The 15153-nt window shown below is 34.3% G+C and overlaps 1 protein-coding gene across 2 annotated transcripts in view; it reads right to left on the reverse strand.

Annotated features, from left to right (window-relative positions):
- Positions 1 to 4901, reverse strand: part of LOC111048800 (monocarboxylate transporter 2) — a 48575-nt gene extending 43674 nt beyond the window's left edge. For both annotated transcript variants that reach the window (XM_039433411.1, XM_039433412.1), the window contains exon 1: positions 4859 to 4901. In XM_039433411.1, the coding sequence (XP_039289345.1) occupies positions 4859 to 4886 (28 nt within the window). In that variant the 5' untranslated portion in view covers positions 4887 to 4901. The remainder of the gene's footprint in view (positions 1 to 4858) is intronic.
- Positions 4902 to 15153: the final 10252 nt, after the last annotated feature.

A 15153-nucleotide genomic window follows, 5' to 3' on the forward strand; every position in this document is an offset into this window, starting at 1 on the left:
ATTATTCAATCATTGAAGAGTATATTATTTTTCTTGACGAATAAAATTTAATTTATTATTTTGAACAAGAATGAACAGTTATCACATTAGATATACCAGTATCAACTATCTTCTATAGAAGGCAGTGGCAAGGCAAAGTATCAGCACGCTGTTCTCCTATCTTCTTCACTGCCATTATAACATGGCCTCACTATAGTGAACCTAACTACAGCTACAGTAGTTGGAATAGATTAAAACTATTATACTCACCTCTCTCTAAAATGTTTGCTATACTATAAGTCTATGACCTTGCTCTCTGAATTATGTCAATGTCATATTTAGGTAACTGGTGACTGGTCTAGTTGTTTTAGATAGATCATTATCTAGCTTTTAGATTTCGTAATATTTTTGAGAGTGGGTCTAAATATCTTATCTGTAATCAGTTGATTTTATAGATCAAGTCGTGACGACAATAAAGGTAAAATTTAGAGGTAATAATTATTGGTAGTGCGTAGTTACCTTTTAATAATCATCAATTCATAGCTTAAGGTTTCTTATAATTGTTATAGGCTATTCATTTGAGATTTAGGACTGGAGTAACTTATTTGAGTAACCTCCTAATGATCTAAGTAAGTCCAACTTGACTACTCATTCAAGGGCCGGTTTCCGAGCTCGGGATTAAGCTAAGTTCTAGACTTTAAACAGCTAGAATCAGAAAATTGGCTTTCCAAAACGGGGCGTAGTAGCAGACCACGTTTGAATCAAATTTCTATAAACTATAACATTGAACACAAATTCTAATAAAGAGATAATAATGTAAAGTCTCAGCTATTTCGAATTATCAGGAATGTTTCATTTCGCGAAAGAAAAACGTTTCCAATTATAGAAATGAGAAAATAAAGATTATCATAAAAACTGTGACTACGCCCCGTTTCGGAAAGCCAATTTTCTGACTGCAGCTGTTTAAAGTCTAGAACTTAGCTAAATCCCGAGCTCGGAAACCGGCCCTAAGAAAATTATAACCCGTTGGTTCGGAACCCACCCATCCACTTATCTCTTATCATTGGGAATTAACTTTTTCTTTATTTTTATCCTTATTATTATTTACTTTTCTCTGTTAATTGATTTAACTCTGAATGATTTATCGTTTCTATGATTTGGTTTTTACTTATTGATATTTTTAGTCTTAATTTTTTTTTCGCTTAGACATAATATTTCGTTTGAATTTTTAACTTTTTTTTACGGTTAAGTGCTGAAGGGGAGGGTATCCTTGATACCCTCTCTGAGAATAGACTTCTTAAGGTCCAAACTTCACCGTTTCATGTGAAAACATTACAGTAGTACCTTAACTCTTGCATTTTTCATCACTTTTCTTGCTCAATATTATTGTAGAACTCATCAGCTTAATATGATTCACCATGTCATTTTACCGCTACTGGTATTTATTTTTAACGCTAGAACGTAAGTTGAATTATGTTTTGTTAAACACATGAATAAAGGAATCTGAATCTGAATCTGAATCTGAATCATTGTAACATTATATAACATTGTAGCATACATAAATAAAGAGCTCTAATCTAAACATTCAGGCACATAATTAAATTTAATCTAGTCATTCTAATCACTCAGGCACAAGCCTGGAGCTTCTGTGAGCATCACCCTCAGTAAAAAAATCTATCATCCAATACAATTTGTCATCTTCAATCTACATTTGAGACGCAAAATGATGAATGTATTACAGGCTATTAATTGACATTATTGTATTTTTGTTTGAACTTTGTATCCTATAGTGAGGTCCACGTTATAATGGCAGTGTTTGATTAGCAATGGTATTACTATCCTTGTCTATCATTCAACAAAGCTGATAGCGCTATCTCATTCCAGCTTTGCTCTGTTGCCAGATCGTCTTTTAACAGTGTAGAATTAATAATATTAACAAAATATTTTATATTCATTATGGAATTATTGAAAAATAAAATTATTGTTTAATAAAATTCAATTGATTATTTCAAACGAGGATGAACAGTTAATATTACATTAATGAACCTGTATCAGCTACCGTCTATAGAAGGCATTGACAAAACAGAGGATCGGCAACGCTTTTCCCCTATCTTTCTCTACTGCCATTATAACGTGGACCTCACTATAGATCTACAAGTTCTTCCTATAGGGAGATTCTCTTTAAACTGTCACAATTGATTGGCAAGGGAAGCAATGGTGATTATCTATGGGATATACTGACAGAATCCCATTATATTTTCCACTATCCCCTATTAGGCCTACTATCAATTCAATTTCCTGTCTATTTGTTCTAAATATACATTTGTGACACCAACAATCATTAGTTACATAATCATAAAGATTAGTACTGTATATTCCACCAGCTACAACATAATCATATTATGATTATTGGAAAAGACAAAACAAAATTAGACAAAGATAAGACAAAATAACAAACCGATATAAGATGGAGGTCAATAGAACTTTATCTAGAAACGAAATATTCAAAACTCTCGTCTTCTACTCCAACCTAGTTTCCATAAATACTCATTTTTCCTTAACGCTCGACTGGTATCTGATTTGAAAGCGAACTGATTCCTTTTGTAAATTGATATTTCAAGAGACATTCAATTGATCTCGATAATGTAGTGTTGGGACATTGAAGAAACAAATGTCATGTACCGTAACAAATATTATTGAGAAGCAAACCTAATCTTATTATTTGTAGAACAAGGAAGCATTTTATCAAAATTTTGACACCGATTTTCATCAGGTTCATCCTTGACTTATTATTGACATATTTTTGAAAAGTGAACTCTGTTTTGGTAGAAAAAGATTGTTATTTTTGGAGCAGAATAGGTTGATAAACATGTAGCAAATTTTTGAACTTTGGAATTGAGGGTCGGTTTCCGAGCTCGGAATTCAGCTAAGTTCTAGACTTTAAACAGCTGGAGTCAAAAAATTGGCTTTCCGAAACGGGGCGTAGTCGCAGTTTTCAAGACAATCTTTATTTTCTCATTTCTATAATTGGAAACGTTTTTCCTTGACGAAATGAAACATTCCTGAATAATTCAAAATAGCTGAAACTTTACACTATCTTTTTTCATCTTTTTTGTAGTTTTTCGTAATTTAATTCAAACGTGGACTGTGACTACGCCCCGTTTCGGAAAGCCAATTTTCTGACTCCAGCTGTTCAAAGTCTAGAACTCAGCTAAAGCCCGAGCTCGGAAGCCGGCCCTTGATGTGATGAGTGGTATAAATATTCCAATACTCTACAATAATGAAAATTGATGAGGATTTGAATCTAAATCAATAAATAAAATTTAACAGAAATTCAAAGTTAAATCCTGTGAACCACCCCGAAGACTTCTGCTACTGCGAATATTGACAACAGGGTTAACAGCTAGATGGAAATTCGATGAGAGCTACTATCCAAACAATATTTGCCAGCCCGGGAAATCTATCAATAGGACTCTATAGTCATATTAAGAGCGGTAGTACTATTTCAATATTCCTATACTCCTATTTTTCCTATTATTAAAGTAATTCTAAAAACTTCAGAATGAGGTGAAAAACTACAATACTTAACCTATTTCGGACTATGTGTAACCTTATCTAAATTTGGGAGAGGAATAGCACAAGGTTACCTTATTATTCTCTCCCTATCATTTTTGATGATGTACTTGTTGTATGAATCAATGAAGAATGAAGATAGAAAATGGGATAAATTCAAAATTTAACGATGTGGCGAATTTTGGACAGTAATGGCCACTCTACCAAGTGGTCTCCTTTTTCAAAAAATTATTCTTCAAAATTGTCCTAGCTTGAAGAATTAAATCAGAAAAAGCTCCAAACCATGAGTAAAGAAACTTTCATAGTTCTAACGTTTTGCAAAGGTATTAGGGCCAGACCATATTAAGCGTTTTTTCAGGCGCCAACCCAATCAGCCAATCGGAGAGCTTCCTGCCCTGCCAACTCCGAAAACACTGCCTGAAAAACGCTAAATATGTTCTGGCCATTAAATACTCAATTTTGAATTCCATCACGAACTGCAATTATTAATATTTACTTGAAACTTTCATAATTTAACGACTAGCAGTCTATTAATAAACGGTGTAAAATAACTGTACACAAAAAGCAATAAAATAAGCAATAGAAAAGTTGAGAAATCAAGAGATAGTATCTTGAAGGATTCTTCAAAATGATAACGTCGACAAACAATTACAAGATCAGCTACAAAAAGGAGTTACAGACTCCATTCTTTATTGATTCATACAATAAGTTCATCTAAATAATAGGGAGAGAAAAAATAAGGTAACCTTGTGCTATTCCTCTCCCAAATTTAAAAATAGGTTATACATAGTCCGAAATAGGTTAAGTCTTGTCGATTTTCCTCCGACTGTTTTGTTTGAAAGAGTCTAAATTTCAAAATCTACTTTATGAAAAATATTCAAGGACCGAATATTGACATATTTAATATATAAATATTTTATATATATAAAATATATAAAATATATTCACATCACAAAATTTCAGTCCTTGAATATTTTTCATAAAGTAGATTTTGAAATTTAGACTCTTTCAAACAAAACAGTCGGAGAAAAATCGAGAAAGTTGCTTATAACAAGTTGCTTAGTCAATTGTGTAAATCAGCCGAATAACATTAAATAATTGTTCATTGTGAACCTTGCTCCAAAACTTGACAGCCTCTCTACAAACTTAACATTGAACTTGTAACTATATAGCTGGCATATACCTTCCGCTATAACTATATAGGTCTACCTGTTGTATACACTTCATACTACAGATATAGATTCACCTATATATGCTAGATTCCATATATAGTGAGGTCCACGTTATAATGGCAGTGTTTGATTACCAATGGTTTTGCTATCCTTGTCTATCATTCAACAAAGGGGATATCGTTATCTCTTTCGCGCTTTGCTCTGTTGCCAGATCGTCTGTCAACAATGAAGAATTGGTAATTATTTAGCAAATTATTTCATTTAAATCATGAAATTTTTGAAAAATATAATTGATTATTTTAAACGAGAATGGACAGTTAATATTACATCAATAAACCTGTATCAACTATTGTCTATAGAAGGCATTGACAAGACAGAGGATCGACTACGTTGTTCTCCTATCTTTCTCCACTGCGATTATAACGTGGACCTCTCTATAGCACGATATCCTAGAATAGCTTCTAGAAATACCATGTTTTAGCCCATGGAGAGTCACCGTTTGTTCCTCCTACTATAGAGGATTGGCAACTTTGTTCTCCTATATTTCTTCACTGCCATTATAACGTGGACCTAACTATAGTATAAATTTAAATTTAGCTATAGCTCTACCATTAATAGTGAATATATAGCTTAAGATATGCATATTATCTAGCTTCCATATACAAGTTAATCTATACTCTATAGTAATTAAAGATGACACACTATAGTGATTCATGTATAGCTTCCAAATTAACTTTCAACTTTTCTTGCAATAGTGAACACACATCAGTATCACTGCATAACTTTAACTGTGTACTGTCATACTAGAACTACTGTATATCTGTGTATTAATATTTTACTAGCAGGTAACCTGTGCTCCGCAAGGGTCTAATCGAAAACTTGACAAACTGAAAGCTTGAAGAGTTTAAAATAGGCCTATAACCATCACGGTAAATTAAGAATCTATATGCAAAATTTCAAGTTAATCAGTCCAGTAGTTCAGACTTGATGATGCGCCATATGTGAATTTCCTATCTCGAACGTGTTTTTAAACTGATTCTTTCCTTTATTATATTTTAGACTAGCCGCCAGGCTCGCTTCGCTCGCCATATCCGTCTAGCCAGGGGGCTCCGCCACCTGGACCCCGACTGGATCGTCCAAGAATGAGATCAGCAGGCTCGCTTCGCTCGCCTGCATTTTTCATTTGAGCATTTTTATCATATGTTAGAACAATCCAGTCGAGGGTCCAGACTAAACGTCTGGCTAAACGGATATGGCGAGCGAAGCGAGCCTGACGGCTAGTAATATAATATTCCCAGGATTGAAGTAGCAGTGCCCAATCAATTTTTCCGCGATAAATTCATTTAGATCTTCAACTTGGTGCCAACCTAACAAAGTCAACTCAACTTAATGCCAACCTGACAAAAATATTAATTTAGTTGCCAGTTAACAACTGTTTCGAAGAGGTACTCTAACTAGATTATAGTTCTATAGTAACATATGATATGGAAATTTCAATTATAATTAAGAGATTGGGAGAAGAAGAATATACATGCTAAAAGACGAACTTTAAACCCTTAAAAACAACCCTTAGAGTTAAAATATTGCCAAAAGATTTCTTAGTGCGCCTCTAAAGGGCCAACTGAACATACCTACCAAATTTGAACGTTTTTGGTCCGGTAGATTTTTAGTTATGCGAGTGAGTGAGTGAGTGAGTCAGTCAGTCAGTGATTGAGTGCCATTTCGCTTTTATATATATAGATGGATAGATACCTCCAACTTCGGCTAAAACTATAGATCTACCAATAATGTACACACTGAAGCTATTACAGTATATACATAGCTGTATCACAGAATACAAAAAATCGATCAAGTTTTATATCGGTACAAACTAACGAATACCACATAGATATACATTTCAACTGTCTAATGACGGTTTACTGCAAGTTTTCAAACACTATACAGATATAATTTGAACCCATTGAACTTGGCACGATTAAAAACGCTTTAGAACGCGGCAGTGAGCAGTTCTGCGTTTTTTTTAACATCCGGTTCTTGTTCCGTACACATTATTAAAACAGAAGCCATTAAGAATAGAGTGAGAAGGAGGTATGGGATGAATGAAGAGTGTGTGAGAGAGAGAGAAAATCCGAAGGTTGATTGCCGCGTTGATTTAAGAAGACAACTTATTTCAATACTGGAGACAAGTATAATTATATGTGGTAGAATGCTAGTCTTGTTGGTTGAGAGATTGATCGGAATATTATACTATATTTTCAAAGAGTAATATATCCTTTATATATTGGATAAGAGATCAATTTCTAGAGACTAATATAGTTTGAAACCTATCTAAAGTTCAAGAGAAATCAATTTCTCACAATAATTCTTTAGGTTAGCCACGCACAAGCCTGGAGATGATTTGGACATCTCTCTCATCAGAAGAAATTGCCTTTATTAAGGGCGAAGTTTGAACTGTAGATCCTCTCTGCCACACAACCCTAAACTGCTTTCTAGAATCTTTAGAAACCACACTCCTTGAACCATGTAGTGTGTTATAAGGTGGAATCACACCTTGAAATAATAAATCAGTTGTGCTTTTAGAATTAAGTCTGTTTCTCGGTAATTCTTCAAAATTATATTTTTAATATGTGAATATGTCCTATTTCAGCTATAATAATGTGAAATATTTCCTCTATGTTTAGTTTTGAAGCTTCTAAATTTGATAATCTACATTGTGAAAATACTTGAGGACTAAGAATTTTGAGAATTGAAGAACTACGAGATTTAACCTATTTCGGTTTAATTTAGTTATCTAAATTTGAGAGAGGAATAGTACAAGGTTACCTTATTTTTCCTCTCCCTATCATTTTGATGATGTACTTATGGTATAAATGAATAAAGAATAAATAATAAAGAGGCAGCCTATTTTAGACTTAGCCCATATTCTTGACTAGCTAAATTGATTCAGTACACTAACATATAACTCTAAATAATTGGGACATAAATACAGAGAGGATCACAAAATATCCCTCTCTCGAATTTAGATAGTTGACAAAATTAAAAATTGTCTCCAAAACAGGGAATGATTAGGCCTCCACTTCCCATTTTGCTCACTGAACATTTACTATCCAGCTATGGTGAGAATATCTATTTATAATATTATAAAAGAGAAGAATTGGCTTGTATATGTGCGGGATAGGAAATTCACGAATAACGCATCATCACGTCTCAACTACTCAACTGATTAACTTGAAAATTTGCATAAAGATTCTCAATTTACCAAGGATGGTTATAGGCCTACTTTGAATTCTTTAAGTCAAGTTTTCAGTTTGTCAAGTTAGCAAGAGTCTACCTGCTAGTTAACAATAATTTAGAATTATTGATATAGAAATAAGAATGCTCCGTGAAACATTACAAACTTGAAAAAAGTATTGGATTAACCTTTCCAACAAGATAAAATCATACAATAATTTATTAAGATTCCTCTAAATTTTTTTGTGGAAAGTTTACACTACACTATCATCCTTAAAATTTTTATGATACTATTTTTTTTATGTTCTCAGATAGTTAACATTACACTATCACAGTAATCACACAATTTGTGTCATTTCAATCAACTATCATATATCAACTCGTATATACAATTTCTTCATAGATTATTATTGTTTCTCTAGATGCACTATCAATAAAGTTGACCTGCCACGGTTCCAGTTCATTTCTTATTAGACAGAATGATTTATTTCTGAAAACTTAAAAGTGTCATTGTCATTTTTTGTGTAATTCAGACCGATTTGATTGCACTCCATAGTAGGAGGTTTTTGACAGTATCATAATTCATTATTCATCTACTCATTTATCATAAATCAACTTTATGAAAATGATTAAGGACTGAACATTTTGTGAAGTGGACAACTACAAGACTTAACCTATTTCGGACTATGTGTATCCTTATCTAAAGTTGGGAGAGGAATAGTACAAGGTTACCTCACTTTTCCTCTCCCTATCATTTTTGATGATGTAATTATTGTATGAATCAATAAATCAATCATCCATGTTATGATGGCAGTGGAGAAGGATTGGGGAACAGCGTTGACGATTCTCTGTCTTGCCACTGCTTTCTATAGAAGTTCGCTGATACCGATAGGCTATATCTGAGTAAAATTAACGGTTCATTCTTGTTAAAAATAATCAATTATATGCTCCTCGTCAAAGAACAACATTCCAATGATAATAAATTGTCATATTTAAATTAAAGATTCTGTTGATCATTCATATTTCTACATCGTTGGAAAACAATCTCGCAGCATTGCGGAGCTAGAAGAGGATAGCGCGCTGTGCTTTGTCGAATGATAGACAAGGATATGAACATCAATGTTCGCCAAATACTGCCATTATAAAGTGGACCTCACTATATTTATTTTTCCTCCACCTACTGTCTAAAGTACTTACTTTCCTCCCTGAAACATAATACTAAAGTGTCACTTTTTCGCTCTCGGTAGTAAAAATCAGAAAAACTCCCTAGGGTGTAAAAGTGACTCCATTCAAATAACATGGGAAGCATCCCTATTTTAAAAACTTACATGGTAATAGGTTAGAAGGTCTAAGCTCAGATGAGAAAGCATAATAGAGGTGTCTGTCATTGAGTCAACTGAATTCAATACCACAACCAGAAATTTGATCAACTCATGAAATATATGTTTGTATGATAATTATTATATTCTTAATATTAGTAGACGATAAAAATTTATACAATTTTTAAAATATTTTATTCTATTCAAAATACCAGTCAACAAATATTTTGATCTGCAATTCAAATCTGAACCGCGTGATCTGGAGTCAGCCATTTTTGGTAGCTGCCCAGCTGATATAATTGTTACAACTTTTGCCGATAGATAGCGCAATCGGCAGTGCCAATCAGAGGACCATATTTTAGGTTTTAGATTGAGGTTATGTTGTTAGGAATCATTGTCACCAATACGTAAGTTATTAAAATGATTTTATTTGCAGTTTCTATAAAAAAATGTAGATGGAGGAAAAATGTTGTGTACATCACGAGTGAAAAATACTTTTTCTCCCTCAGGAAAATTGTTGCCCTCGGCTTCGCCTCGGGCTTCAAACTTTTCCCTCAGGGAGAAAAAGTCGTACTTTTCACTCTAGATATACAAATAACTATTTCCTCCACCTACTGTCTAAAGTACTTACTTTTCTCCCTGAAACATAATACTAAAGTGTCACTTTTTCGCTCTCGGTAGTAAAAAACAGAAAAACTCCCTAGGGAGTAGAAGTGACCCCATTTAAATAACATGGGAAGCATCTATTTTAAAAACTTACATGGTAATAGGTTAGAAGGTCTAAGCTCAGATGAGAAAGCATAATAGAGGTGTCTGTCATTGAGTCAACTGAATTCAATACCACAACCAGAAATTTGATCAACTCATGAAATATATGTTTGTATGATAATTATTATATTCTTAATATTAGTAGACGATAAAAATTTATACAATTTCTAAAATATTTTATTCTATTCAAAATACCAGTCAACAAATATTTTGATCTGCAATTCAAATCTGAACCGCGTGATCTGGAGTCAGCCATTTTTGGTAGCTGCCCAGCTGATATAATTGTTACAACTTTTGCCGATAGATAGCGCAATCGGCAGTGCCAATCAGACGACCTTATTTTAGGTTTTAGATTGAGGTTATGTTTTTAGGAATCATTGTCACCAATACGTAAGTTATTGGAATGATTTTAATTTGCAGTTTCCTTAAAAAAATGTAGATGGAGGAAAAATGTTGTGTACATCACGAGCGAAAAATAATTTTTCTCCCTCAGGAAAATTGCTGCCCTCGGCTTCGCCTCGGGCTTCAAACTTTTTCCCACAGGGAGAAAAAGTCGTACTTTTCACTCTAGATATACAAATAACTATATTAGGTCAGCACAAACTATACAATGAATAAATATATATGAATGAGTAGATGAATAATGAATTATGATACTGTAAAAAGCCTCCCAATATGGAGTGAAATCAAATTAATATTTTAAAATGCACCTCTCTATAGAGAAATTTTGAAAGAATCTTGGAAAACCTCATATCAGAGACATTATTTGTTATCTGCTTATAAGGTGGAATCACACTATGAAATAATAGATCAGAGGCAGACTTTTCTTAACTTAGCCCATATCTGCTTAGGCCGACAAGCAGGCTGCGGGTTTTTATAATTATTACGTCCAACTCAAAATAAACAACAATTTCAGTTTTTTTGGTAGCAATGCGGTACTTGAGAAGCCCCCAAAAAGGGGCAGAAGGGCAGACCCCTTGACTCTCCCTTTCAATGCGTCAAAATGCAACAAGCACTTCTCGAGAAATTTTGGACGCAGTGCACCCACCCAGCATTGCTTTATTGCGGCCCCTTCTCTCGGGGTGGTGCAGGGGTGGCGAATTCGTGGAACAAGCCCAAGAGGCATTAGTCATTTCCTGAGAGGGAACTCGTTGAAAGGGAACGTGGAACGGGAGAGGGAGAGTTGAAAAAAGTGATAGAAGTGAAAGTGAAGTGGAGAAGTGAAAGTGAAAGTGAAGGGAAAAGTTGAAATGGAAAGTTGAACGAGAAAGGGAATGAGGGAGAGGAAAGGGAATGTTGGAAGCGAAAGTGGAAAGATTGAAAGTGAAACGGATTGTAAGAGGAGTGGGGAAGTTGAAAGTGAAAGGAAATATGAATGAGGATAGGGGAAGTGGAACCTGTAGAAAGGGAAAGTAAAACGGTAATGGGAATGTGGGAGAAGAAAGGGAGAATTTATTTATTTATTTATTTATTTATTCGTTGATATAATTACAAATCATAAATGAATATGATCGGGATAGAACAACAGGCATAGCCCAAAACTATTCTGTTCACAAATTTTTATAAATAATGTCCGAAAAAATAGGTTATGTTCTTATTGAGGAAATTTAAAGTTCAAAGTTCTGTCCAAGAATATATATTAGCTAGAAATTTTGAATTTAGACTGATTAAAAATACCAAATTATAGTCAAATTTTGCACTTAATATCACCGCACTTTGAATAAATTAAGTTATTTCAGAAAATTTTGAAGCCAAAAGTATACACACAAATATATACACAACAATTCAAAGTGAAAGGGATAGTGATAGTGGAAGGAAAAGTTGAAAGTGAACTAGGAACGGGAAAGGGAATGTGGGAGAGTAGAGGAAAAGCTTGAAGCGAAACTGAAAAAGATTGAGAGTAGAAGTGAAAGGGAAAGTGATAATGAAGGGGAAAGTAGAAAGGAGAGTTGGAAGTGAAAGTGGAAGGGAAGGTTGAAAGTGAATGTGGAACGGGAAAGGGAACGTGGGAGAGCAAAGAAAAGGTTGGAAGCAAAAGTGGATAGTGGAAGTGGGAGGCAAGGTTGAAAGAGAAAAGGAAAAGTTTAAACTGGAAAGACAATGTTTATATGTGAATATTTCCTATTTTAGTGATAATAATGTGAAATATTTCTTATATGTTTGGTTTTGAAGCATCTAAATTTGAAAATATACTTTGTGAAAATAATAAGGACTGAAAATTTTGTGAAGTGAACAACTACGAGACTTGACCTATTTCGGACTATGTGTAACCTTATCTAAATTTGAGAGAGGAATAGCACAAGGTTACCTTATTTTTTCTCTCCCTATCATTTTGATGATGTACTTATTGTATGAATCATTAAAAAATAAAGAATAAATAATGTAAAGAGGGGAAGGATAATTGTCAAGTGCAGAGCAGAAGGGGAATTCGAAAACGAAGTAGAAATGATTGTAAGTGGAAGTGAATATGGAATAGTGAAAAAAAACAAGATTTTGAAAGATCAAATAAATATCAAGAAAAGAAAAGGGGAAAAGGGAATTTTGAATGAGGAAGAAGAGGTTGAAAGGGAAGTAAAAATAATTGAAAGTGAAAGTGAACGGGGAATGGTAAAAGAATACCATAGTGAGGTCCACGTTATAATGGAAGTGTTTGATTAGCAATGATATTGCTATCCTTGTCTATCATTCAACAAAGCGGATAAAACTATCTCTCTCGCTTTGCTCTGTTGCCAGATCGTCTTTTAACAATGTAGAATCAATAATCAATTAACAAAATATTTCATCTTTATCATTAAAATGCATTATAAAATCATTGAAGAATGTGATTTCTTGCTGAATAAAATATATTTGATTTTTTTAAAAGAGAATGGACAGTTGATATTACATCAATAGACCTGTATCAGCTACTGTCTATAGAAGGCATTGACAAGTCAGAGGATCGGCATTCGGCAACGTTGTTCTCCTATCTTTCTTCTCTGCCATTATAACGTGGACCTCACTAAAGTAACTGTCTACCAAAGAGGTAGAGAGGAACAGTGGAAGAGGAAAGAGGAAGGAAGAAGAAAGAGGAAAGTTATAAGGAAAAGGAAAGAGGAAGGAAGAGAGTAGATCTTCTCTGCAGATAGTGTGACTGGATTGCGCTGTATTTATAGCGTGGTGTATTAAGTCATAACGCAGAACTGCTATGCAGTAAGAAAGAAAAAGAGGAAGAGAGAGAGAGGGTGAGAGAGTGAGAGTGTGTGTGAGAGAGAAATACTATAAATGGAAGTGGGGGAGGAGAAGGATTGGGTGGTGGAAGAGCCAGGATAAGGAGGAGGAGGTTTAGAAGGAGATGAAGGAGATAGATAATTATACGGATAATTGGGAGAAAGATGAATTGATGATGATGAGGAGGAGGAGGAGGAGAAGGAGGATGAGGAGAAGGCTACTCCCCCTCTCCTAGGAGAAAGATAAATATGAGGAGGAAGGAGAAGAGTGATAAATCATGAGAATTAGGCGACAAAAAGAGGAGAAACAATAATAAGGAATACATAAGAAAACTGAAGCAGAAAGAGGTAACAAAGAAGATTTAGATTGATTGATTGATTGATTGAGTACTTTATTTATGTAGATTACAATATGTACTGTCTTATACACTTATATACAATAGCTTACAATACAGCAAAATTATAGATGAATTTACATGATATAGACTAAGAAAATAATTATTGAACTGTATATGATATGAAAAAGCAGTTTGTAATATAATAACTATAGATAATAATTATATTGTTATGCATGTACATAAATTGGCGGAGCTTTGGACATATCAATGCCCATTCTTCGGAAAGAATATTAAAAATATCCTCCCCACTAGCTCTCCACCAAAAGGTAGGGGAGGAGTCGGAGGAGTTGTAGAGGAAATGGGAGGAGGAGTAAAAGAAGGAGGAGAAGAAAGAAGGAGAGAAGGATGAGAAGAAGCGATAGATATATAAATGCCTTCAACCTTGAGGGCAAAGTATGATAGAAGGAGATCATAGATTAGTTGAGGAAGAAGAGACAAAAATGAATACTAGATAAAACTAATAGAGAAGGTGGAAAAGAAGGAAAGGAAAAAAAAGAATAGAAGAGCAGAAAACTGAAGCATAGAGAGAACAAAAATATTAGCTAGAGGAAATTTAGAAAACGGGAATGTGTAGAAAAATCGAAGGGAATGTAAAATTAATCTAGAAGAACGTATAACACGAGATGAAAAATCTCAAAAGACAAACATGGAGAAGAAGGAGACGGCAGAAGAGGGATGAGAAGATAGGAGGATGAGAAGAAGAAGAAGGAGAAGAAGAAGAAGAAGAAGAAAAAAGGAGACAAAGAGGAAGAGGGATTGAGAGAAAGGATGATGGTCCTATCTACTACAGCCTTGTATAGAATAGGAGTAGGACGAGAAGGAAAAGAGGAAGAAGAAGAAGAAGAGATGAGAGCAAGAGGAAGAGGGAAAAAAGATTATGGTCTATCTACTATTGTCTTGTATAGAAGAGAAAAAGGAGGAGTAGGAGAAGGAGAAGGATAAGGAGAAGGAAAAGAAGAAGAAGAAGAAGAAGAAGAAGAAGAAGAAGAAGAAGAAGAAGAAGAAGAAGAAGAAGAAGAAGAAAGGAGACAAAGAGGAAGAGGGATTGAGAGAAAGGATGATGGTCCTATCTACTACAGCCTTGTATAGAATAGGAGTAGGAGGAGAAGGAAAAGAGAAAGAAGAGGAAGAAGAGATGAGAGCGAGAGGAAGAGGGATTGAGAAAAAAGATGATGGTCTATCTACTATTGTCTTGTATAGAAGAGAAAAAGGAGGAGTAGGAGAAGGAGAAGGAGAAGGAGAAGAAGAAGAAGAGAAGAAGAAGAAGAAAAAGAAGAGAGCAGAAGCTCCAGAGGAGATAAAGATTGAAAAAATAAGAGAATGATGGTGTACCTACGCTACTGCCGTGTATAGAATAGCAAGTAAGGTCTTGGTGGTTTGGTAGGGGACTTTGCGGGGACTTAGGGCCGGACTTTGGGGGACTTCAGTGGACTTATCTACTGACCCCTGTCACGTTCCTCTTTCGATAGAAAATAATATGTTGTTCCTCGTGTTCCTTCATTTCTGC

Source organism: Nilaparvata lugens, chromosome 7, assembly GCF_014356525.2.
Source record: "Nilaparvata lugens isolate BPH chromosome 7, ASM1435652v1, whole genome shotgun sequence".
Taxonomy (NCBI): domain Eukaryota; kingdom Metazoa; phylum Arthropoda; class Insecta; order Hemiptera; family Delphacidae; genus Nilaparvata; species Nilaparvata lugens.